The sequence below is a fragment of the Podarcis vaucheri genome (genome assembly GCF_965113315.1).
Source record: "Podarcis vaucheri genome assembly, chromosome: 1".
Taxonomy (NCBI): domain Eukaryota; kingdom Metazoa; phylum Chordata; class Lepidosauria; order Squamata; family Lacertidae; genus Podarcis; species Podarcis vaucheri.
The window spans coordinates 101,489,267-101,515,682 of record NC_138759.1 but is presented as its reverse complement, the minus strand read 5'-3'; the positions used below and the strand labels follow the sequence as shown (position 1 = coordinate 101,515,682).

Here is a 26,416-nt window from a genome sequence, read left to right as displayed (position 1 = left end):
AGAGCAAAATATACGGTACTTCCTGGTTCCTCCAGCCTTTCCTAGGAGATTTGAGGGGCATGAGGTATGAGGATAGGAGAGCGAAAGGAAGTCCCATTATAAAGGGGGAAGTCCACATTAACATGACAATCTCCCAAATGAACAGACAGGTAAAAATATGCGCCCCCATACAAGATGCAACAGTCCATATGAGAAAGACATATTTTCCCATACATGTAAATTATGCAACAATACCTACAAGTATTGACCTATGGTCAATCCAGGATAGCAAAATCCACTTCCTTCACATGTGTGTTCTGGACCCTTTTTTATTCTAGGCTTTTAAAAATGTTTGGGCTTTTTAGTAAGAACTAAGAAATTAGTCCTAAGCCTGTGATCCTATGCACATTTACCAGGGAACTCAATTGTTCTTACTTAAAGAGTATGTATGTATAAGTCTGTGCTGTGAAGGACTTTTACACTGTGGTTTTGGGGTGTTTTTTAAAAATAATAATAATACTGCTTTTAACTGCATTTGGTTGCATTTTTGTAATGATAGAGTTTTATCATTTTATTTGTAAACTGCCCGGAAACCTGATCTTGAAGTTTGTGGTAGAAATTATTTAGTAAGATAAATAAATACATGGTGAGAAAGTAGGTGCCTGAGTCATAGCTTTGGTGGTGAACTTATTTGATTGTCTGGCATTTGCCTTCATAAAGAGTTCCCCTTTCAAAAAACGAAAAAGCAACAGCAGTAGACATGTCCTCTAAAGTCTCTGCTCCTTCTTGCTTTTCCCCTTACCAGCCATTTTACAAGCACAAGTTGTCATAGGTTGCTGGGACTGGTCTCATAACTCCCAGGAATTAGTTCTGGAGCCATTGATAGTGCTGGCCTGCTCTGTGTTTTTAAAAGGCAACTTGCATGATGATTCTGTATAATATACCAGCTTTTGAGCCGCACTTGTCCAGTTACAATGATTTTCAACAGCAGATGGGACTATTTATTTGTTTAAAGTTTAGTTTTTATTGAGTATAGATTGTACATATACATATATTCTTGAGGAATTACAAAATAATTCCTTAAATTAATACATTATACATCTACCCATACAAATCTTTTCCCACCCGTGACTTCCTACCACCTCACTGCGGCTTTCCTTTTGCAATTTTTCCCCCTCACTGTGTCATTTTGTTTTAAGTCTCCCAATTCTTTCTCTTTCAATAATACTCTTTACAAGATTTAGTCAAAACATAACCAGGATATAGTTTGAAAACAATGCGGTTTTTTCATGTAATCTCTTACCGACAGCCAATCTTTTGGGGCTTTTTGAGTGGGTTGGCTATATTTTAATGCTGGAGCTAGGGGGTGAACCGCCACTTGTGCTGAGAGCCTGGTACCCAGTGTTATAATATAATGCCTTTCTTCTAGACATAATAGACAAATTTGGTCCCTTAGAGTTCCTGGAATAGTTTTGATTCTGAACAAAAAAACCATCAAAACTGTTTCCGGAACTCTAAGGTATGGTATTTTGCTTCGTATTTCTAGCTGTGGTGCTGCTCATACAGCATCATGCATTGCGCTTAATTAAACAGTATTACCGGTACTTTCTAATTGTTATTTATCTTAATTATTATTAATAGGGTGACAGAGAATTGTAAAAAAAAAAGAGGCTTTAGGTATTTGACAAATCTTTGCCATTTTTAACACTGTAACGTTATAGAACTGTCATTGTTCATAGGTCTTATTTTAATGCATTGGATGGGTGGTATTGTTTTTGCTATTTGGCTATGTATTTTGTGGGTTTTTTGGTGTGTTTATGTTGTAAACTGCTTTGTGATCTTCGGATGAAGGGTGGTATATCAAATAAATAAATCCAACCACCCACATGATATTATTTATTGTTCATTAAAAATGCTTAGGTGCAGAGAGAGGCATTTTTAAAAATAAAATAATATATTAAAAACATTTTACTTCATAAATAACTAAGACATCATATGGGAATCTATTTTTATATGAAAGTTGTTATATTAGTAAAGAAGTGTTTTTCCTTAATGATAAACATTATCTTTACAGATCGGAAGCTATGGTGGGCAGACCAAAACTTAGGCCAGCTGGGCACCTGCAATAAGAAAGATGGACGAAATCCCACAGTTCTGCGGAACAAAACTGCGGGAGTTGTACATATGAAGGTGTATGATAAAGCAGCACAACAAGGTAAACTGTATTTTCTATGATTATGATCAGTTGAATGGTTTGCTCCACTCTTCTCTCACAAATAGAATCAAAGAAGTTATTTTCACCAGTTATTCTTTCCTGCTATTATTTCCTTGTGTCCCCTGAATTTTTCTCTCCAAAGGGTTCAGAAGCCCTCTGGAGCAGCCTAAAAGGTGGGGCAGAGAGTGCAGGAGAATCAATAAATACTGTGTCTCCTCTTCACTGAATTGAATCCCCATCCATTGAATGGCAGAAGTACTTTCATTGAAGGAAGCTCAACTTAGGACATCTGCTCTTGATGATAGATCAGTTGTATTAGTACCAAATAAATGGAATATAACTATTTCCATACTAGTATTTGTAACCCGAACCACTAATGAAAAGGAGGAGACACCACACATTGCTTGGGTTTAATAAAGGCAACATCATAACTTTATATCAACTTTGAATTTAATAAAAGCAAAAACTTCATTTAGCATCAATTATCTGCAGATAAGGCCTCAATAAGAACTCCTGTCTGTTCTTCATTGAGCCTGTTGCCCTTGAATGGAAGGTCTAAAGGACCCCAACTCCTTTATTATGTATTGAAGTCTAACGATTCTCCTCTTTTTTTCCATTTTACAAACATTGTAACTACAACTTTGCCTAATTCACCAGCTGGATTTCATATACTACAAGCAGTTCCTTCCAGCTCTAAAATTTTATAATTCTGGTTCCCGGTACCTGTCTGCCTTAATGGAGGTAGCCCCCACAAGACCGTGGGGGTAGAAAGCGAAGGAAGAAAAGAATGGTAGAGGGTCAATTATTCTTGGAAATTCCTCTCAGGGAAGGGAGGAGCAGGCTTCACTTACAGTTCTCACTCTGGCATGGAATGAGGGCGGCAGGAAGGCTCTGAGTGCAAAAAGCACTTTGCCTGGCAAAACCCTCCTATGCCGCCATTAAGAAGCAGAAGTTCTCCTGTTAAATTGGATTTCTAACTGGCTTTAAAGTCAGGCACACTCCAAGAGAAGCTGTTGTCATCAGAACTGTGGAATTACCCAGCTGCATTGATCTGAGGTTTGGAACTGGGAAAATATTTTATTTGGTGTGGGCGGTGGATGGCAAAGAGGAGAGCCTCTGGTTTCCTGTTTACTTTGAGTTTCTTTATGAATGATTTGGCAACCCTTTCCAGATGCAAAATCTTAAAGATATAAAATGAAGTTGGTCTGCAGTATGGAATAAAGCCTGGGATGCTGGGAAAGATGGAGGGCACAAGGAGAAGGGGACAACAGAGGATGGGATGGTTGGATAGTGTTCTCGAAGCTACCAGTATGAGTTTGACCAAACTGAGGGAGGCAGTGGAAGACAGGAGTGCCTGGCGTGCTCTGGTCCATGGGGTCAAGAAGAGTCAGACACGACTAAACGACTAAACACCAACAAATGGAATAAAGCCTGTGATTAAAACAACAGTTATCTGCATGTGGTTTAAAGAAATAGAAGGAGAAGAGAGCTCTACGGCTGGAATGGATTATCTTGGGAAATTAGAGCAGATACCACCTCTACCACCCTTAAGAACAACAGAAAAGAGATATAACTCAAGTGGACTTTGGCCAAAATGCAGTCATAAAGATTAGGGGCAGCAGACGAGGGAGGCATGAAGACGCTGATGGTGATTAATTAAAATGAAGTACTGCAAGATGTCCTGTGGTGGAAGTCGGATCCCTTTTTCTCAGGCTGTGGAAACTTCAACACTCTTGACTGAGTAGTGAGAAAGAGTGGACTGTTGGAGTATGTTGTTGTCCAGAAACATTGAGCAAGATGAGAGCACGATGGGAGGGAGCTAATGAGATATTCTGAGAATTCTCCAAGATTATAGCCCCACCCCAGCTACGCTGAGAGACAAAAGCATTTGGAGGAATTTCAAGAATGGGACAGTGAACAAAGGCCAAGGACTTTATAACTGGATATATTCAGACAGAGAAAAGGAAAATAATTAGAGCACCTCTTTTGAAATCCTATGAAAAGTTAGATAATGTAATAACTCGAATAGTATTCACTTAAAATGTAGCTGTTACCTTAACGATTAATATACCAACTGAAATGTAATTAGAAGTTAAGGGGAAAAAATGAAACACAGCAATATAAGAACTGGACAAATAAACATTGATCAAGGAGCACGGGAAACCACTTTGATTAAATTGTATAAATATAGAATTAATTGGAACTATTTTGATATTAATTGTTATCTGCATTGTCAGGGAACTGCCATCAGAGGCAAGAGGAGAGGTAAGACTCTCCAATGATGCAGGGGAGGGAACTAGCAAGGAGAGAGAGAGAGCTTCCGCTGGGGAAGGAAATCCAGGGGACACCAGGGAGAAAGGGGAGGCTGAGAGTACTGCGGAGGGGAGGCTCCGAGACTCTTCCAGTGAGATCAGCGGAGAGAGCACAGGACCTCCGCTTGGCATGCCTACGCTGCGCAGAAAGCTTCCGCCCAGAGAATCTAGGAGGAGACTTGGAGTCAAGGAATTTTTATGTTGGAAGAAGTTTAGGAAACGCCCACTGACGGATTCTGCCAGTGACTGAGACAGTCGCGTTGTAAGGGCTGTCAAACCAGGGAAAGGTTTAGCTATACAACCAGCTTGGAGCAGTTTGCAGTTTACGCACAAGCAACCCCAATTCCCATTACATGCATAATTGGCAAAAATGTGGTAATATTGGGTAATTATTGGCTGCTCACCCACTCTGGCACAGTTGGCCCCAGAGTGTCAAGGGAATGGGGCTTAAGTGTACTCTGCCCTGGGTGGCAGCTTTCATTACTAGAATACAAACTTCTTGACTTATAATTAGAGTTAAAGGGAGGGGAATGCCAAATAGTTTGGAAAGCGGCCATGTGGTTAAAATATTTTATTAGAGAAGGTTTTAATAACTTTTCTCTGTAAAATATTGAAAACCTCATGGTTTGAAGACTTTAAAAGTACATAAATTTGAAATACAATTATGATTGACTGAAAACAGAAAACTTGCATTTCATAATTAAATGAATTTGATGATTATTTTGCCACTGCAATATTTTCCAAAAAAATATAATCCTACTTTTTAATTGAAATACTATATAAATATGTTTTAAATTCGTGTCAGCATTACATGACTAAAAGCATAGTCCTACTTGTCTACTTCGAAGTGCGTTCCTTTGGTCCCCCGATTGCCAGTGCTGGAGGCCCAATCTGGGTCAAGATCCTAGAGTGGTGCATAAGGTGTTTTAATTGCTCCACAGTGATACAATAAAATGTTTTTGCAATGCAAACTGTAGGTGTGGGTAGCCAACCCAGATTGGAACTTCAATGGGGGCTAATGGTTAAAGTGAATTTTAGGGCACCGATGTGGATCAAAGCTTTTACTCTGCTATTGTGGAACAGAACCTATACTCAAGGGCAGAATTAAGCAATTAAGGTCACATGTAGTTTAGCCTTTACGTATTTGTATTCCACACATAATTGTTACATTGTTTTCTATTTCATCCCCCTCCCCAACTCCATTGTATTATAGGTAGCAATTCATGTCAACACAATAATGGAGGATGTTCCCAACTTTGCTTACCAACCTCAGAATCAACCCGGACATGCTTGTGTACTGTAGGCTATAACCTTCGGAAAAACCGTATGTCGTGTCAAGGTACAGCTTCACTATTACCAAAATAAAATAAAATAATAATGCATAGTAAAGGAAATAAATAAAAAGCACTGGAGTAATTTCCTACTGCTTCATAGTCGGGAAATAAAATGACTATTGTTACTCTGGATCCTTCCGAGTGTATTTTTGGTACGTTATTGCTATTACAGGTTTTCCTATACTAACTTTATAGAATTTACAAAATTAACTAATATGGGGATTTGTTGTAATTCCAATCTCTGCATTTTGATGTTGATAACAGAAAGCTAGTTCTTGCAGTTTCAGAATTAGTGATTTCGGAGCCTTCTGACATGTTGCTTCTAAAAAAACAAATGGAAATATGCAAAAGGCCCAAAGAAATTGTAACAGTTGATTTCACTCTCTCTTTGTGCATTTTCAAACTTTTCCATCAGCAATATATCAGTGTGTTAGTAAGTTGTACACATGCCCTGAAATAATTGCTTGAAACAGCACTTTTAAATTATGTTCTTGGGAACACTAGGTTTCCGTGGAAGCTTATTAGGAGGTTCTTTATAAGAAAGGACATGGTTTCTTGAAAGACAGCTTGTCTGCTATTATTGATGTTCCTCTTTAATGTTTGATTCATTCTCGGTTCACATAATCCTCTACAAGGCAAGAAAGTTAATGTGGGAAATGTTCTCTGAGTTTAGAAAGTTTGAAAACCATTGGCTCAAAGTAATCAATATTTGTAGACGTTTCACAGGGCAAACCATACAAACTACCCAATGTTCCAGGAGTTTCCTTGAAAATCAAGCTTTTATTTTATTTTATAGAAAGAAACCATATATCCTTTTAATATTTGCAGATATAAGGGGAAACGTGAAGGCAATATTCTGCCCAAGTGCTTAGTAAGAGTAAAATTCCCCCCACCTTGCCGTTTTCTGTTTAAAGCCATGTGGAAATGGCCTCTCAAAATGGAGAAAATGTCAGCCACCACAGGGGTTTCTTTGGGGGGGGTGTGTGGAAATTAACATTTTAGAAATGTTGTAAAAAAAAATGTTGTTTCTTTGTTTTGTTTTTGGCTCAGCTTTAGTTTTGTCCAATGAATGCAAAGGTACTGGAGTAATTGAATTATAGTGCTATTTAGAAGTAGCTCACCAGCTGGGGTGTAGCCCCTATGCTAGGTTTCCAGCAAGTCAGTCAGTTATCATGGGGGAGAAGGGAAGGGTTGAGGGGCCAGGGAGGTGGTCATGGTGCACATGAACTGGGAGAAACACCAGATTGGTTCCAAAGGAAACCATTTGCCTCAGACTTATTCCTAGGTAAATGGATATAGAATTGTAGCATTAGGTGCTTATTTTTTCATACAACTTTTTTGTATGAACTTTTGTGTTCCATTTATATGTTCTACCATTAATCAGATAAGATCCCCAAAACAGCTATTAGGCTATTAATGAGGTTTGATGTTGATTCCTCTTTCCCTTCCAATGTCCCTTGAAGACCCCACCATCCACCCCAGTTGCTGATATTCATAATGGTTTTAATCTTTACTGTTTCTGTGCCTGTGTGTTTTCTTTAGGCATAGAATCATTCCTGATGTATTCTGTTCATGAAGGAATCAGAGGAGTTCCTCTTGATCCAAATGATAAGACAGATGCATTAATGCCTATATCAGGAGCCTCATTTGCTGTGGGCATAGATTTTCATGCAGGTGAATACAAATATTTATCTTTATTTTACACATATTTTAACATCTTGAGCAGTTACGGAATATTGTCACCATAATCTTTTTTGGAAGCGACTTGTGAGTTCAAGGTGGGAGCAGAAGTCCTGAATATTTGATGCAACTGAACATGAAACCTTTTATCAGAGTTGATCTATACTTGCCAACCTAGATTATGTCCATACTAACTAAACATTTGAAAGACGAATGCTTATGTTACTGTTAGAAGGGACAAGGGGAAGGCAAGTGTGCATAAAAACTTAATACAGTGGCTCATGGGAGTGGGGGTGGGTGTAATGCCACCAACCCAGTGCCCCCAATCCCAAGGAGGGCAACACTGCCTGGAGGACCAAACTTATACAACATCATATCTTCTCATTTGATAAATAGCTCAACCTTTTATGAACAGTAAAAATGGAAACCTATTCTTTTCTTGCTCACAGAAAAGGTGAACTGCCATGTGTATTCACACTTCTGTCAATAAGACGGCTCATGAAGTACACTGCTTATATGTACCAACATCCCCCCCCCCCAGTCTTGCAGAGTTACATAAATCACAGCAGCTATGTACACAGCTATGTATGCAGCTATGTACGCAGCTATGATGGAGGCACTGTTTCTCATCAATGGCATCTCCATGCACTTGAGGTGCTAAGAAGAGGCCGCCATTAGACTGAGCCCATCCCGCAAGATCTTGTTTTAAGTTGATTCATTTATTACAGATTTAAGGTTGTATTTTTGATAATTGCTAATTTTTAATATTTCTTTTGTAGGAAATGATACAATCTACTGGACAGACATGGGGTTCAACAAAATAAGCAGAGCTAGAAGGGACCAGACATGGAAGGAAGACATCATTACAAATGGTTTGGGAAGAGTAGAAGGCATTGCAGTGGATTGGATAGCGGGTAACACCAGTTCTTCATTTTTAATTCTTTATTCGGGTTCATTTAGGTTTTGCTTGACTTTTCCTTTTCTTATTACCTTTCATATGAAAAACATCAGTCTCATTTCACATCCGCCCCCCAGGAACAATAAATAGAATAGTACTGTGGCAATTTATATATATGAAACAAATGATAGTAAAAGTAGATTAATAAGATTGCACAAGAGAAGAGCAAGAGCATGTTTGCACTTTGTCATTCCAGTACTGAAGAGAGAAAGACGCTCTTTAGTATGAACCGATCATTTTGTTCTCTCTTTCTTTTGTCACGTTGGTGAAGTTGACCATATAAACTATATCCAATGTTTTCATGCATACGAGTGTGGGTTAATTGTTTTCCATCTGTTGGCAACAGCTAATGTGCTGCCATTAATAAATGTTACTATCATTTATCTGTCATCTGGTATTATCATGTTATTTAAATGGATGACTAAGCACAATTTTGTTTGATGAGACTGTACGAAGCAGCATAGCCACCACTGACCTCACAGCCCTGCTATGTTTGGTGGCCTTGGCAGAAAGTGGATGGAAGGTAGATTGCTGTGGCAGCCTATATTTGACTTGATGCTGCATGTGATAGCAGTGAAACTTTGGCCATTAAATCCTGCCGTCCAGTCAGCGCTTCCCTGCATAGTTCTGCTTGGGGCTGTCCTGGGCAGGAAAACAGAGTCGCAGCAGTCCTGCTGTCTGTGTGAGATAGAGGGATAAATCAAGTCCAGAGACAGTTCTTTGCTATCTCTAAAAGTGTTTATTTACACAGCAATAAATCCATCAGAACTTTCCAGCATCTCTCCGGTGCTTAGAGCACACGCAGCTTCTTTTGCAGCGTCTCTTAGTCTAAAGTGAAACCAACTTTCACAGACAAAGCCTGTGACATACGGCCCTGCGTCAGGCCCCTCCCCAGATACAGGACACCAAGGAGTTTTAACCCTGCAAACTCCACACCCCCTCTTGCCCTGCATCTGGGGAAATAAGCAACAATGCTCACCCCAAACACACCTTCACAGAACTCCTCATGCTTCTGGAAGGTTAATGGTTTTGTGAAACCATCAGCGAGGTTCTTGGTTGAGGGACAGTATTTTAGAGCCCTCCGAACGCTCTGACACACATTCTGAAAACGTATGTCCAAATGTTTGGTCCTGGTGTTGAATTGCGCCGTCTCGGCCAATTTGAGACACGGTTGATTGTCTTCATGCACCACGATGGGAAGACAATGCTCTCCACAGAGTTCCTGGACCAAACACACATAGAACTCCAGCTCTCTGCAAACCTCAGATAGCGCACTGAACTCAGCCTCAGTAGATGAAAGCGCTATGAGACTTTGCTTCCGGGACCTCCACCCAACTACTGAGTTCCCAAACTTCACCACTAGTCCTGACACTGATTTGCGGTCCTCAAGGTTAGCCTAATCTGAATCCACCCATGCAGTCAGCTTGATACTACCCTCAGCTGACATCTTGAGGCAAAAATCTTTGGTATCTTGCAGGTAACGTAGCACCCATTTAATACCATTCCAGGCCTGCACACTAGGACTTGAAGCCTCTCTACTGAGCAGATTGACAGCAAACGCTATGTCTGGTCTGCTTCACTGTGACAGATACAGCAGACTGCCCAGAGCTGATTGAAAGAGTTCAGTATTTTCGAACACAACGCGTTCTACTTGCTGACATTCTTTCACGTAACCAGCCCCCATGGGTGTTTTGGCACCTGCACACTCAGACATTCTGAACTTCTCAAGCAACTGTTCAATCTTACCTTTCTGGCTGAGCAAAAAGCTTCCATCTCTTGCTCTCGTTATCTCTACACCTAGATACGACTTGACGTCTCCAAGGTGCTTGAGCTTGAACCATTTTCCAAGCTCCTTAGCAAACTTCTCCACTTGTTTACCTGTCTGTGTCATGATCAAGATATCATCAACAAAAATCTGAGCAGCTTGCTGCATCTTACCTGAACCTCTAAGGTAAAGACAGCTGTCCGCAACACTTCTCCTGAAACCTAGCTCTTCTAAGGCTTCATTCAGACACATGTTCCAATTTCTGGCAGATTGGCGTAATCCATAGATGGATTTGTGCAACCGCCACACGATGCCTGGCACACTGACTTCAAACCTTGGAGGAGGAAGCATGTACAGCTCCTCCTGGAGGTCTGAGTTCAGGTAGGCAACATCCACATCAAAATGGTTCACCTTCCAACCTCTCTGCAGCAACTGCTAAAAGTGTCCTCAAAGTCTCGGCCCTCGAGGTTGGCGAAGAGACCTCCGTGAAGTGGACTCCCTTCTTCTGTGTGAATCCACGAGCTACTAACCTAACTTTATACTGTGGTTCTCCAGCTTCTGTGGGTTTAAGATGGTAAACCCACCTGCAACTCACAGCCTGCTTGCCAGCCGGCAGCTGTGTGAGTAAAAACACACTAAGAGACTCCATTGAGTTCATCTCTTTCTGCATCGCCTCACGCCATTTGCTAGCTTCTTCCTGAGGCAACTTCTGAACATCCTCAAAGGATTCAGGTTCACATCTAGCCACACTTACCCACACGCTAGTGGCTTCGTACCTTTCTGGTGGCTTTCCCTTGGTTGACCTTGCTGATCTCCTCAGCGTGAACTCTGGAACTGCGCCTGATTCACTTGGGCCAGCCACACCATCCTCTGTGTCAGAAATCTCCCCCTCTGACCTGCTGCACCTTTTAAGCTTTACAGCTGGGTCTGCAGGCGAGGATGGCTCACTCCTTGGCTCAGACTTGACAGAGACCTGTGGAGGGGTCTTGGGACTCCCCTTTGGAGAGGTTCGGAGCCTCTGCCTTGGAGATTCTGGTTCTGGACTCTGTGGCTGTGGACTGTGCACCTCAGCAACAGGTTCAGCTTCATCCTCCTCCTCTTCCTCATCTGAGTCAAACAGAACATCCAGGTTCCCGTGAAGACGTTTCCACCCACTCTGCTCACAAAACTCAGCACTGACGCTAATAAGCAGCTTAGACTGGTTGCCAGTAGGGTATGCGAAACGCCACGCCTTTGAGCCCGGCTCATAGCCAACAAATATCATTTTCCTAGATCTTGGTTCACCCTTTCTGCGAGTGGCCTTTGGAATGAGGACCCATGCCTCGCAGCCAAACACACGCAAGAAATCCACTTTAGGGTTTTTCCCATGCAGCAGAAAGTAGGGCGTGTCTCCCACACTTGAATTGAACACCCTGTTCTGAACAAAGCATGCCGTCTTATAACTCTCGGTCCAAAAGCGCTGTGGCAGACCCGAGGCTGCCAGCATAGCATTCGCTGCTTCCTGTAGGGTGCGGTGTTTTCTGTTGCGAACTGTAGGGGGCAGTCAATCGATGACTGATACCTTTCTGCCTGAAGAAAGATTGCAGCGCAGAACCTGTGAACTCCGCCCCTCAATCAGATTGAAAGGAAACCACCCTGGCAGAGAAACGCAGCTCCACCGCCTCCACTGATCAGTGCAGCCGCCTCCCACTTGTGTTTAAGTGCAAACAGCCAGGTGTGTCTCGAAAAATCATCAATCAGAACCAAAACATGCTTCGATCCACTTAAAGAAGCTACCTGCATCGGACCACATAAATCTGCATGAACCAGCTCAAAGGGTTTGCTGGTCCTCCTTTCTGACCTGGGATATGTGCATGTCGTGACCTTCAATTTTTTACAAGCTTGACAGAGTCGCAGCAGTCCTGCTGTCTGTGTGAGATAGAGGGATAAATCAAGTCCAGAGACAGTTCGTTGCTATCTCTAAAAGTGTTTATTTACACAGCAATAAATTCATCAGAACTTTCCGGCATCTCTCCAGTGCTTAGAGCACACCCAGCTTCTTTTGCAGCGTCTCTCAGTCTAAAGTGAAACCAACTTTCACAGACAAAGCCTGTGACATACGGCCCTGCATCAGGCCCCTCCCCAGATACAGGACACCAAGGAGTTTTAACCCTGTAAACTCCAAACTCCACAGAAACCATTTCAAGAACCAACAGCTCCTGGACCAGCTTAGAACCTCCCATTCCCTGCCACATTGCTGTTGGTAGGTATCCTACTGCCCACCTAGGAAAGTGCTACACTGATCACTCCATTGTCGTTGGTTGACTGAAGGCTGGCTTAGGTGGCAGAGCTCAGTAGAGGTGCACTTCCATCCAATCCGCACACATTGATGGTTTGGATTGTTCTGCCACAGCAGATGATGATTTTGCATTTATCCATGTTTTCAAGTACTGAATTGGTGTCCCCCCCCCTCGAATTTAATAGTCTGTGGCTATCATGTCTTTTTCTTTTCTCCCAACGTTAAATCCTAACCATTCTGATTTGTTCATATTGACCTTATGACCTGATAATAATGCAAATTCTGAGTGTATTTTTATCCCATTCTCAAACCCCTCTGCTGGGTCAAGCAAAGTTAATTCGATATCATCTGCATATAGTCTTACCCTGCACTTTTTAAAAATGTTAACCCCTTTTAGTTCTGAACATAGATAAACTCTTTGAAATTCTTGATTGATAAAGCCAGTGCTCCCCCCCCCTTAAAAAATGTTTAGGGGGTACTCTCATTTTCCTACTCATATTGAAACACTGCCCCTCAATGAGGCCAAACTTAAGATTCACAAAATATTTACCCCTGCGTCCCCCCAGAAAAAAGCACTGGATAAAGTAAATACTAACAGAGATAGGGAAGCTCTGATACATCCTCTATAAAGATGGAGAGTATCAGAACTCATCCCTTGATACTGTAACAAATGCCAGGGAGGTTGGATAGATCCATTTAATCCATTTGATAAATTTATCTCCAAAGCTAAATTTAACATCTGATATAAATAACTCCATTCAATGCTATCAAATGCTTTTAAAAACAATTATACTAGTCATGATTTCAAATCATGTTTACTTTGTAACCAAGGGGAAAATAGTAGGTTAGCTATGCTTGCATCTTTCAGTTTCCTTTTCAATATTCAGTGGGATGGATGCAAGCATAGGACTGGAAGGACTCAGGGTCCCTTCCAACTCTACATTTCCATGAATCTATGACTCCTTCCACTCATGGAAAAGGCATCAGGTCCAATGAAAGTGGGGTAAGAGACCCATAATATTCCTTCCCCCTTCATCCTCCAACATTACCTTCCATGCTGTTCTAGAAAGTGCTCAATCCTCCATAGCAGCTTCTCATGGGACAGTGTGGGCTGCTGGAGGAGCGACAAATCTGTGAAAATCACCTTGACTCCCTTTCTGCAGAGGACATCTCTACTCCACGCATGGGGAGTCTAGAACTAGCCACATTTTTTTAAATATTATTCTGGATGTATTTGTTTTATTAACTCAGTAAGAAGCTCTGATGTACTCTGTTTACTGGGGGGGGGCAGATTGTTGTTACTTGTGGCCTTTCCCTGAAGATTTATTTTAAACATCCTCTTAGAATTGTTAGGTATGAATTTGTAACAAGTATACTATAATATCATTTGACCATTACAAATACGATATAACTGTTGATTTTGTTTATTAATAAGTAATAAGTCAGGCATAAAACTTACATTAATAGCCATGTTAGTATAAGCATTCTTAAAGGCTTATATCACCATAACTGAATGGTGCTTCCCCCCATTCCAGGTAATATATATTGGACAGATCATGGCTTCAACTATATTGAAGTTTCCAGGCTGAATGGATCTTTTCGATATGTAGTCATTTCTCAGGGTCTGGACCAGCCAAGGTCTATAGCTGTACACCCAGAAAAAGGGTAACTTGAAAATTTATATGCATGCATTTGAACCAAATTATTGAAATAGTGGTTAAGTATTTGTGTTCCCAGTTTAACTCTCAATTTAGCCCTCAATTTCTTTGGCAATCTTATCAAAATGTAATTCTCTCAGCCGTAGTCTCCTATCAGTAATGGAGATGTTTCCCATGTGGAACAAAGGGCAGCTGTTCAAGCCAAAAGCTTACATAAGTATGCAGAACTAACTGTTTAATAATTTGGATTTGGGCCATAGTTCATAGTCCCTTTGGGCCAGTGCTGGGAATCCAGTATGCAGACCTATGATGTGATGCCATTAAGGAGTGGGTACTAGCAAAAATTCTTAATAATTTTCATATCTCATGGAGCACATCTGTGTATACAGAAGCGTATGTGAACAAAGTAACATATTGCAAGTTAGCAAATTTAGCAAACAAAACCTTTAATTAAGAATATATATATTGTACACCTACCTCTTAATATACTAAGTTTATCATTCTTGCACAAGGTGCTTCTGTCTGATTTTTGCCAATTTTTACCTCCTATAGTAGCCCCTTATTCCCTATCCCACACCATTCATCCATTATACCCTCTGACTATCAGAAACATAAGTGAGAGATGCAGTGAACAGGCAATGATGAGAACTTTCCCAAACCTTCTAATGCTCATAGTACTCAAGAACTTGCCCCGTGATCAATTTCAATAAACATAGATTTTATCCTATTTTTTCCCATGTTATAGATATTTATTCTGGACAGAATGGGGACAGGCACCCTGCATAGGCAAGGCACGTTTAGATGGATCAGAGAAGATGGTTCTTGTTGGCACTGGAATTACATGGCCTAATGGAATTTCTGTAGACCATGAGGTTGGTTTTGTGCCTTCTTCCAAATAAAGTCCATTTAATGCTATGAGATGCTAAAACATTTACACCACATAACATTCATTATTTTATTTACCTAATAAAAGCTAGGATAAAAGTATTTGGAGCTTACCTTTCAATTGATCCATAGGAAAATAAATTATACTGGTGTGATGCTCGAATGGACAAGATAGAAAGAATCGACCTTGAGAGTGGAAGGAATCGGGAGATTGTGCTGTCAGGAAGCAATGTGGATATGTTTTCAGTCGCAGTCTTCGGGGCTTACATCTACTGGTCTGACAGGTAATTTATTTTTCCATAAGTATTTGAGTCTCAAAATGTTATTTCTGTGCCAAATGCTTCACCCTTGTAGGATTAGCCATTCTTTAGCAAGGTCACTGAAAGGATCTCACAAAGCTATGTAATTTCCAGAGAAAAGGCACTTTTCGATATTCAAAGCTAAACCATATCAACATCACAGTCAAAAGTATGCTTTTTCACCTTCTGCTAGGCCAGATGTCTCCTGCATTTTAATGACTTAATTTATTTTAATTAGTTGAGATTTGTGGATCAGATATTTCCTTTTCTTATTATTTTTTTGGCAGAGCTCATGCAAATGGGTCCATCAGACGAGGCCACAAAAATGATGCCACAGAGGCTGTATCCATGAGGACAGGTCTTGGAATAAACTTGAAGGAAGTGAAAGTCTTCAATAGAGGACGTGAGAAAGGTAAACTTTTGTTCAACACTTTAATGTTTGATTGTACCCTTCTTCCCCTATCATCCTTTTTTTAATGAAAAACAAAATAACCACTGTATTTTTGGAATGGAATGTTTTCAGAAATTGCTAAATAGCAGTCATATATACAAGTCTTCAGTATTTTATTAAAATATTAAATAAAACAATATTCTAAATGATGATCAAATAAGATAACCCCCTACCTAATAATTATAAATATAGTTCAGGAAATGAAAAATAGGAGAAAGCAATTGTAAAGATCATACAATATTCAGGCCAATATCATTGAAAAAAAACCAATGTGAAATTAAAATGTAATAGATTTTACCACAGTATGTTTGAAACAAAGTTTAGAATTAAAGTGAGCCACATTTCTATGACATTGAGTCCCACCTTACTTTGGGCCTACTTGGTAAAATATAGTAAGTAGGTAAGTAAGTAAGTAAATAAATATAGAATATATAGGAAATTTCTAAAGGTTACATATTTTCAATACTTAATATGCACCCACCCAAAATGAAGTTTCTTGTATGATAGAAAGTAAAAAATGGACATTTTATAACCATATTCTATAGATAAGTTCTTTAGAAATTACGTAGCAACAAAAGAAATTGTTTTCTGCTTTTGTTTTCAATTTTTATGAAAGAGTGGCATATAAATGTTTTTATAAATAAATAAATCATTCACCTCGGGCAACAAAATGTCTTAGGCCATTCCTGACTGTCGTGATCAAGAAGGCATGACTTACATAAACTGATATCAGGATGCAAGGAGCACCCCATTTCCCATACTGAGTGATAAATTCAGCTTAGAACTAGAACTGAACTGAAAATGATCCTCCAAGTCCATCATAAACTTGGTGAATGCACTCAGGTTGAAACTAGTCTCACGCTAGTATTGGAAGCACTTGAAATTCTAGACAAGGAATCTCCAGTGAACAACAAACATTTCCACCTGCTTTGCTTTAGCCTCCAACCCTAGCAGCCTTCATAACGGAGGTGTTTCCAGAAGAAGAGACTTAATCTGTTATCATGGGGTGGTTGGTTTCACCTGTGCTGTCCCACCTCCAGCCTGAGGAACTTTCAGGACTAAGTTGCTGCCGTGGGCATTATGTCTATGTGTCTTTAATGAACTGAATAGTGTCATGGATTAGTTGGATGCAGAGGAATGGTGGGAAGAGGCAGCTGGAGAACCACCAAGGGAAGAGGTCTGAAACCCTGGGGAGTGGTGGTGGGACAACAATGAGTGGTCAGAGGGAGAAGACTGGGAAGAGGAGATGTCAGAATCTAATGAGGTAAAAGGACTTTAGTAAGCTGGGGGAATCTATGGAAGAGAGAAGTTCAGAATCAGAGGCAGAAGCCTAAGCAGGGGAGGAGGGATGCCAAGAGGCAGGGATGAGTCAGGTTGGTGAAGAATCACAGGTGTCTCCCCCTCCTGCTATGACAAGCTCCCGTCCCCGCTGGCCTCCCAGAGCCAGAAGAGACATGAAATGGGGGGGGGAGAGGAGAGGTTGATTTCACACAGGCACAGTATCTGATTGCTTGGAAAAGCCCTGGAAAGGAGGGAAGTTGTACAGCTGTGGGGAGGTAGGAACTTACAGTCTCGGCCACTGAGCCATGGGGCAAGACCTACTGGGGATGAGCTGCTGTGCTCATTAGGCTTGACTCTTGGCCAAATTGGTACAGACCACATTGTTGCTAATAAAGAGGTAATGCTTGCTACTGACATAGAGTGAAATATTATGTGTCATATGGCTGGAAAGTGTGTGTCTGAATTCAGCAGTGCTTAGTTTATTTTTTGGCTTTAAATATTGTTAATATTGGTTTTTAGATTATGAATGCTGTAGTACTTTATGAATCCTATAAAATAAACCAGTTCTGGGTTGATGGGAGATTGCCCAGGACATTTGAAGAAAATGCTGGAGGCTGCAGGGTAGAGGGAGAATTAATTTTTTTAAAAAATAATTTGCTCTTGTTCTCCATTAATGGATGCTTCCTGCTGGATCAAAAGTTCCTGCACTCATGTAAGAGCATCAGTTGGATAAAACCCATTGTGATTACATTTTATTCTAATGTTACAAGAATATAGATGAACACAAATGTGAGGATTTTGTGTTGATTTCCCTATTAGGTCTGGTAACAGAGAACTATAATTGTGCATATATACACACACAATACACTTAAAATTTCAGGAATACAAAAGGTTTTGCTTGTCTTTGTTTACTCGTGGTAAGTATAGATACAATGACTCAATATGCTGCCTCCACTTGAGATGTCACTTTTTTATATAACAATGAAAACTGTGTGGAATATTATACACATAAATAAAAGGATCTTCTAAGACATCAATATTACAGTTTATTAAATAAGTTCCTGAATTTCCAGTGTAGATAGTTTTTTAAAAAATAACTAAGAACTTTGTATCTCCTTAAAGACTAACGTATTTATCACGGTATGAGCTTTCACGATCCTCAGCTCACATCCTAAAATAGTGCAATAAATCTGTTAGTCTTTAAATATGCCACACAATGCTTTGCTGTTGTTTTCTGCAACAAACTAACATGGCTAACACTCTAGAAGGTTTATTATATTTATTTTTAATTGCTTTGATAGATGATTATTGCCCACTTCTGTTTATGTTACCTTCAGAAATAAAAATATTTGCGTGTTTGTGTGTTGTGCCTTAAAAATTATATCTCCCAGCTGAATTAGTAAGATTTAATGCCTGCTTCCTTCAAACAGGCTTTATGCTTCTTTTGAACAGTTTTATTCTGGAGAATGGTGCCTGTGTCTACAACTTGATTGCACTAGATGAAATAATAATGGGGGTAAGGGAGAATAATGAAGTAACATGCTAGAATTTGATGACTGACAGTTTGAAAAAAAAAATCATATCTGAATGATATTAATACACTTTTCAAATTTTACTAGGCGACAAATGGTTAATTTGTCTGGGGGGGGAGGGGTTGTCACTGAGCCAGGAAGACAAAGGGGGGAAACAGGTGAAAATATTTTGAAATGTTTTCTATCTCATTTCAACTATTTTTAAAAAAATAAGTTTTATTAAGATAGAAGTAATTAACACAGGCCTAAAGCTGTAATGCATCGGTATCATGATGGCCGTTCAAGATGGAGGAAGGCACAGGCATAATTTCAGTGTTCACAAAACACCTGTTTTATCCTTTAACAAGTACTGACCCTCTAATGTGACCTTCTAGCAGAGATGCCCGCATCTTCATTGTCAGCAAGATCCTAAATACTGATAGCATTAACTTCATTTTTAGATAGTGGGTCTTAATTGAATGCATGGTTTAAAGGGCATTTAAAATCAGTGAAGTGAAAAGTAGTTGAAGCCAAAAGTCAGGTTTTCATTTGCACAGAGTCCCATTAAGGTCACTCAGGGTGTGTAAAGTTGTTGTAAAGAAACTAAAAATATAACAGGAATGTGCCCCAGTATTTGTGCCCCTATGAGGTCAGTTGGTGCTGTTAACACAGTACTTTGACTTAGTTTCCACAGGCACACTCGGTGGTCTCTTGAGACAGATGGAGACCAACAACAGAAAGGCATTACAACAAGCAAAGATGATCCAAAATATGTAACACTTTTAAATATGTTTAAGTTTACTGATTAAGTTTATTGATTAAGTGGCATATACACCCTTCCACAACAAATATTAACCTTTGTAGCCTACTAAAATATTAATGATTGTAATGTCTCCAAAATATTTGATATTATTTGCATGGTTGCATAAGTCTTTCCATCTAAAAGAAACAATTAAGTATTTCTAGGTTGCTATACTATAATAAGTAGTATAAACTTCGTAACTGACATCAGCGTAAGTTGAATATGTTATGCTAGGTAACTAGAAGCTCATGGCTTGTTTGTGGCATTTGTTGTGCTAACTGCAGAGATGGAGAGGAGACCACAGAAAGATCATTTTTTGAGATAGCATTTTAATTTGCAAACCAACATTGCATGATTCACTGCACACTGGGTTTTCTGAAAGACAGCAACATCTTGGAGCTGCTATTCGGAAAAGGAAGGAATGATTCAGGCCAACTTACAAATGCTTTAAAGCTGTGTTTAAAACTTCCATTTAAATCAATGGGGTTCAAAGTGCTTAACATGGCTGGATTCTGCCCAAAGGGAAAGGCCTTTCTGTGCATATGCTGTACACATCCATAGACTTGCACATAGAGGCTCAATGGATTGTGTTCAATTATCTGCTTGCTTGACAAGGAAAGATGTCTCATGTGCTTAGATATATTGGGGACATGTAGTGTAATCTACAAATACACTTTATTTTGCTGTAATGACCCTTTTTTACCTCCCTTGCTCCCCCATACTGCACAGGCATCTGATACTTAAGCAAACCCCAGGCATATCTTACCGCAAGGCCAAAAGTCATGGCCAGGGCTTTTGTTCCAGCCCCTCTCAGGCAGGTGCCATTATAATATAACAAAGGAAGTATTCATGGTGAGTTCTGCCACCTCTTTTCCTAGGAAAATAGCACTGGTCATGGCACTGGAACTAACCCATGTTTCACTGGGAGATGTTTATTCTAGAACAGTTGCAAAAGCTCCCAACAAGGAACAAGATATTATCAGGGTAAATGTCATGGCAAGAGCTGTCAACTTTTGAACTGTTCTGTAGTTGGCCTTAACAGCTATTTGATTTGCAGCAGTTTAGTAATGTGTACTTTTTGTGTCATGAAAAGCTTCACCTACTAATTTCTGCATATCAGTCTGCTGTGTTACAGAGGCAAAGAAAAGCCAGGCAATTTTTATGGCCACATGGCAACAGATTATGGGGTGTGAGATACTGAAATCAAAAATTAGTCTAGCGTTACTACTGCTCAGCTGCTTTGTGTTGGTGGGAAAGGTTACATCAGCAGTGGGGAGCACCTCTTGAATTGTGCCTTTGGCTTATCTCCCATTAGCAGTGCACCAAAGTTACTGGACTGTGTTTACATGTAAACAAATGTCTCTATTGGAAAGAACAATAATTGGTAGACTTCTTTAAAACAGTGAACAGTCAAATACACACAGAGACACATAAAATGTTTATAGTGAACATTAGCTCCTTAAATCATTTGAATCTGGATTGAATTTGTAATCAAATCATTCTGTTTTCATTACTATTTTTTCCCCTTTTTGTCTATGGAAGAATTCAGAAAAGCAAATATTTAAACATATAGGGTTAAGTATGCCTTCTGCAGACCGAAGGACTCCTTCTGTTCATGGAAGATGTTAGATCCAACAAGGAATTGCAGAGGGAATGAGGCAATCTTTTACCAGTTTCTTCTCCCTGAAGCCCTGCTGTTGTTCTAGGGGGTCCTCCAACCATCTGGACCCAATTTTTATGGATGGGGCTGCATAGGGATAGGAAAATCAACCAAAATCATCCCCTCATTCACCGGTGGGAGCATACCATTAGAAAAACACCGTTCGTGAGATTCTTCCAGCAGCAAAAGCAAATTCAGGATCCAAGCCATAATTAGAAACTGTGCTAACATCAAAAGTACAAATTAAAATTAATAGTTGAAATATGTTTTGACAACTGTGTTAGTAACAGGTTGGATTCCCAACATGAGGTACTTAAAAGTTGTTACTTTGACATTTGGTCCTTAAGTTATTCATTTTTGCCTGATTTAACAAATATTACAATGAACATTTTTAACCAACCAGACCACTTAAAACAAAAGTCTGTGCTTTTGATTATATTTATATATACTTAAGTATTTCTAGAGATAGAATTTCTATATATTGATTTATACTGTTTACAAATACTTTCAGTTTTTTTTTAATATATAAAAACAACCAAAACCAAACCAGGCCTATACATACTTATTTGTTTTTAAATCATATTGAAATTAAAAGGACTTGTTTCCAAGTACATTTGTTTAAATAAACATTTCTTAATATTTCATATATCTCTTCTAATACCTCTAAAATAATAAAATATGACCTTGTATGAGGCATTTGAACATTCATAGCCAATATATATCTATAACAGTAATCCTTAGCAATTGTATAAAAATCTCAACAATTCTTTCAATCATTGATTAATGACTGTGGTAAATAATAGTTCCAGCAGAAAGGTAGAGAGGTCATTTTCATGATTCTGCCTTTCCCACTGTTCTAGAGGATCCCCAAACCCTCCATAGCGACATGGTAAGTTATAAAAATCAGAATTTTTATTGTTCTCCCTGCAGGAACCAACATCTGTGCCAAGAACAATGGTGGATGTCAGCAACTTTGCCTCTTTCGAGGAAACATGCAGAGAACATGTGCATGTGCACATGGCTACCTAGCCGAGGATGGAGTTACGTGCCTGAGACATGATGGCTATTTGCTTTATTCAGGAAGAACAATATTTAAAAGTATACATCTTTCAGATGAAACAAATTTAAATTCACCAATACAGCCTTACGAAAACCCTGAATATTTCAAAAATGTGATAGCACTGACTTTTGACTACAGCCAAAAAGGAAGAGGTACTAACCGAATCTTCTTCAGTGATGCACACTTTGGAAACATACAACTTATTAAAGATGATTGGTCTGGCAGAAAAGTTGTAGTTGAAAGTAAGTATACTTATGCATAGTTGTTTTTAAATCCACTTGTCTTTTAGTTATTTTTACCCCCCAAAGTGCAACCATCTCATGCCCTAAATTATAGCTGCAATAAATGAAGCTTTACAGTGCAGTGCTTACTCACTGGGACTTTATCTTTTGTACATATTTTTAGATCGCAGCCTTAATTGGTTTAATTTGTGGGATGGCAAATTTAAGGGTGCACTTTTTTACTGCTATGTTCATAGCTGCCTGTTCCCATAATAGGGAATGAAAAAGAAAACATTCCAGCTAGACTTTTCTTGTTAGCAGTGAGTGGTAGCTTTTGTTTATTAAATTGTAATGAATTGTAATAAATTGTTTAGACTCTCCAAACACAATATGTTGAGTTTTGGAATACACAATATTAGCTTAAATGGTTAAATGGTTAAAAGGCAAGTGATTAATTACTGACTTTTAATTGACTGGAAGCTGTAATAATAAATTGGGCATCTAAGTATTTCTTAATCTAAATGTATTCTCTCAGGTTTTAGGATATCATCTGATACTGATGCACTGGTTGCAGCTGAACTTTTTTAAAAAAAATGATTTGCCTTCATTCACAATTGCTATTTCAATAACATTGAGCCCTGGCTTCCAGTTTCAACTAAGTGATGTTTGCCCCAAAGAAAAACTGATCATGGTAAATCCCAAAATTCTTCTCTGAGACAAACTTCATGCACAAGATTACAGAGGGCAATATTACTTGAGCTGGCCAATCTAATTTCTACATTTGTTTCATGAACAGATTGTAGAAGTGATATTAAGCAAAACTGTTAAGCAAAACATTTTATCATATATTTCTATTAGCCTCAGAGATATAGTGGTGTAGGCATAGTGTCTGAGAGATTTAGATGTGACTCAGAGTTCTGCCTTTTAGGGGCTTGTAGCATTGGGGGGAGGGGGAAGTGTCATTGATGTAATTCAGGGTTTTAATCTTAGAGAGGGAATGAAGAGCCTTCCATGCCTGTTCATTGCTTTGACTATGATAATTGGGCTCTCCTACTCCAGTTAAGAGAAAACAAAATTTGTATCTGGCTGCTGTATATTCAAGCAAATATCTACAGTATTTCATTGAAACACTCAAGAATAAAATTGGTGATATTGAAGATACATTTCCACTTCACAGAAACTTTTACTACTTAAAAAGACACTATTTATTGATGGATTTTACACATCCCTAAAAGCAAATGGTTACCCAAATCCTACACGTAATTTAACATTTTCTTTGCACAGAAACCAAATTTATGACTTGTAAGGAGTCTTCCATTAAACTGGTTTCCAGTTCACTAAATCAGATTTACAACTCACTAGCACCCTATTCTCTAACATGTTTTCACCTCACTAGATACAGATTTACTACTTCGAAACAACCCATTATCTAGTATGTTTCCAGTTCACTGGAAACAGATTTACTACTCATACACAAACCATTATCAAACATAGTTCCAACTCACTGAATATTGATTTAGAATTCATAAACAGCCCATTATCTGACAAACTTTCAGCTCACTGAACAGATTTGCAACTCATAAACAACCCATTATCTAACACATTTCCAGCTCACTGAAAGTAGATTTACAGTGTATAAACAACCCATTATCTAACATGTTTCCAGTTCACTGAAAACAGATTTAAAACTCACAAGGATATCAGTCACTGACAAGTTTTAACTACCATAAATAAATATAAGAAGAGTTTAACTCACCATATGTTCGGTCAACTGTCATGTATGCTGCATTCACTTTTTCAAATTAAATACCATATTGTAAGCATAGGATTAATATAGTAAAGGGGTGTGTGCTTGTGTATGTTTAAAATGTAAGATCAGCTGCGTTGTCAACTTGTGATCTCTTGCACATGAACATTACTAGTGAGAAAAAGATTGCTCTCCAACATTGGGGATTTTAGATGTAAAACTATTATGGTTTTTAAAGACTAAATTAGTGGTTGGTCAATAATAAACCTGGTATTGGTTGTTGTTATTTTGTTAGATTATTTACCTGTAGTGGTGCATAAGTAACTGTATAAGAGCAGTGGCGTAGCGTGGGGGGTGCAGGGGGGCCGGCCGCACCGGGCGCAACATCTGGGGGTTAGGGGGCGCAAATTACTTGCCTTGCCCCAGGTGCTGACAACCCATGCTACGCCACTGTATAAGAGCAAGTTAAGACTGACAGCATCTTCTCCTTTTATGTTTGAATTATATTAGTAAAGTTCTTCAGTCTGAATGTCCGTAAGAATGCACTGCATCCTTTCCAACCTGGATTATGCACGGAGTAGCATGGGGGCGGGGATGAGGAGAGAGCTTGCAAAAGTCACAAACCAGGATAGGAGTAGTGGGAGATAGGCTTCTATTAATATATAATTATCATTTTTAAATTGGGTGGTGGTGGTTATAGGTAGAGATCATTTACATCTTAGATTGGAGGCAAGGTCTTATCTTTTATGCCCATGTAACTCTGTAAGGTGCCATGCACTATGATGGTGCTAAATAATAATAAAAAATTATTGCTTTATCACTGAAAAAATTAACAACAACAAATAAATTTATATACCACCTTTCATCTGAGGATCCCAGAGCAGTTTACAGTATTCTTTTGACTGTCCTGACAAAACTTTAAAAGCTGCTGATTTAGAATTGTTTTGCTGATGGTAACAACTAGGGGTGCAATTTGCATTTTCACTTGTATTTGGTTTAAAATTATGGTGAGTTGGAGCCAGACATGGGGTTAATGGAGCTCCACTTGCAATGAAGGTTTCCAATGAAGGAAAGGGATGGAGAAATAGATTCCCTCAGTTCTCCTTCCCCATTTTATTACTTACTATTCAGCCTTACTAACTTGGGAGTTGACTAACAACAGTCCTACAGATGATCTCAATAATCCAGTTTGGATAAATAGGTCCAGGTTGTCCGTAAGGTAACTAGGACCTAAGTTGTTCAGAACGGTGTAAAAAAACCTTGAGCCTGACCTGGTAGTGGATGGGAAGCCAGTGCATTTTATTTATAAAAAACAGCAGCAATGATGCCACTGCATTCTGGACCAGTTGGTTTTTCTGGAAGAGGCCTAAGGGAAGCCGCACACAGAGCGTGTTGCAATAAACCAGCCTCGAGTTTACCAAAATATGTACTACAGTGGTCAGGCTGTTCAGTAATGACTGTAGCTGATGATGAAGGTGATGAAAAGGCATTCCTAGACACAAAGGACAGTTGTACCTCTAGTGACAGAGATGTGTGCAGGAGTCACCCCCAAGCTACATAAAGGTAAAGGTAAAGGGACCCCTGACCGTTAAGTCCAGTCGCGGATGACTCTGGGGTTGCCAGCGTTTTGTCCGCAGACAGTTTTTCCAGGTCATGTGGCCAGCATGACTAAGCCGCTTCTGGTGGACCAGAGCAGCGCACGGAAATGCCATTTACCTTCCCGCTGGAGTGGTACCTATTTATCTACTTGCACTTTGACGTGCTTTCGAACTGCTAGGTTGGCAGGAGCAGGGACTGAGCAACGGGAGCTCACCCTGTCACGGGGATTTGAACCGCCGACCTGCTGATCAGCAAGCCCTAGGCTCTGTTGTTTAGACCGCAGCGCCACCCGCGTCCCTATCTACTCATACTCCTTAAGAAAGAAGAGGTAACTTGCCTATTGCCTGGACACGGGGACCACCCATCCAAATCTTCCCATGATTCAAGCATAGTTTATAGGGGGCCCCCTCCAATTCACTACTGCATTCACACCGGAGTTTTGACAGCCTCTTCTGATTCAGATGCTACAGAGAAATAGAGCTGCGTTGGTGACACTTTGCTCCAAAACTTCTAATGGCTGCTCTCAACAGCTTCATCAGCTTATTCACTGGACTCCAGTTCCTTTCAACTCCTATATCATGACGTAGTTATGAAGCCAATACATATCTTTTTTAAAAAATCTGACAGAGGAAAGGATTTTAAAGGACTGAGTGAGAAAAGCTAGTATTAATTCAGCGCCGAGTGCGTATATATATATATGGAAAATGTTATTGATTTGCTT

At 39.5% G+C, this 26,416-nt stretch overlaps 1 protein-coding gene across 3 annotated transcripts in view; it reads left to right on the top strand.

Moving 5' to 3' along the window:
* The window catches only part of LRP1B (LDL receptor related protein 1B), a 768,212-nt gene that overhangs the window by 631,840 nt on the left and 109,956 nt on the right, over positions 1-26,416 (top strand). For all 3 annotated transcript variants that reach the window (XM_082196914.1, XM_082196915.1, XM_082196913.1), the window contains 9 exons: positions 2,054-2,194; positions 5,720-5,845; positions 7,383-7,514; positions 8,300-8,434; positions 14,057-14,186; positions 14,925-15,051; positions 15,197-15,348; positions 15,651-15,775; positions 21,999-22,370. In XM_082196914.1, coding sequence (XP_082053040.1) covers positions 2,054-2,194; positions 5,720-5,845; positions 7,383-7,514; positions 8,300-8,434; positions 14,057-14,186; positions 14,925-15,051; positions 15,197-15,348; positions 15,651-15,775; positions 21,999-22,370 — 1,440 coding nt within the window. The remainder of the gene's footprint in view (positions 1-2,053; positions 2,195-5,719; positions 5,846-7,382; positions 7,515-8,299; positions 8,435-14,056; positions 14,187-14,924; positions 15,052-15,196; positions 15,349-15,650; positions 15,776-21,998; positions 22,371-26,416) is intronic.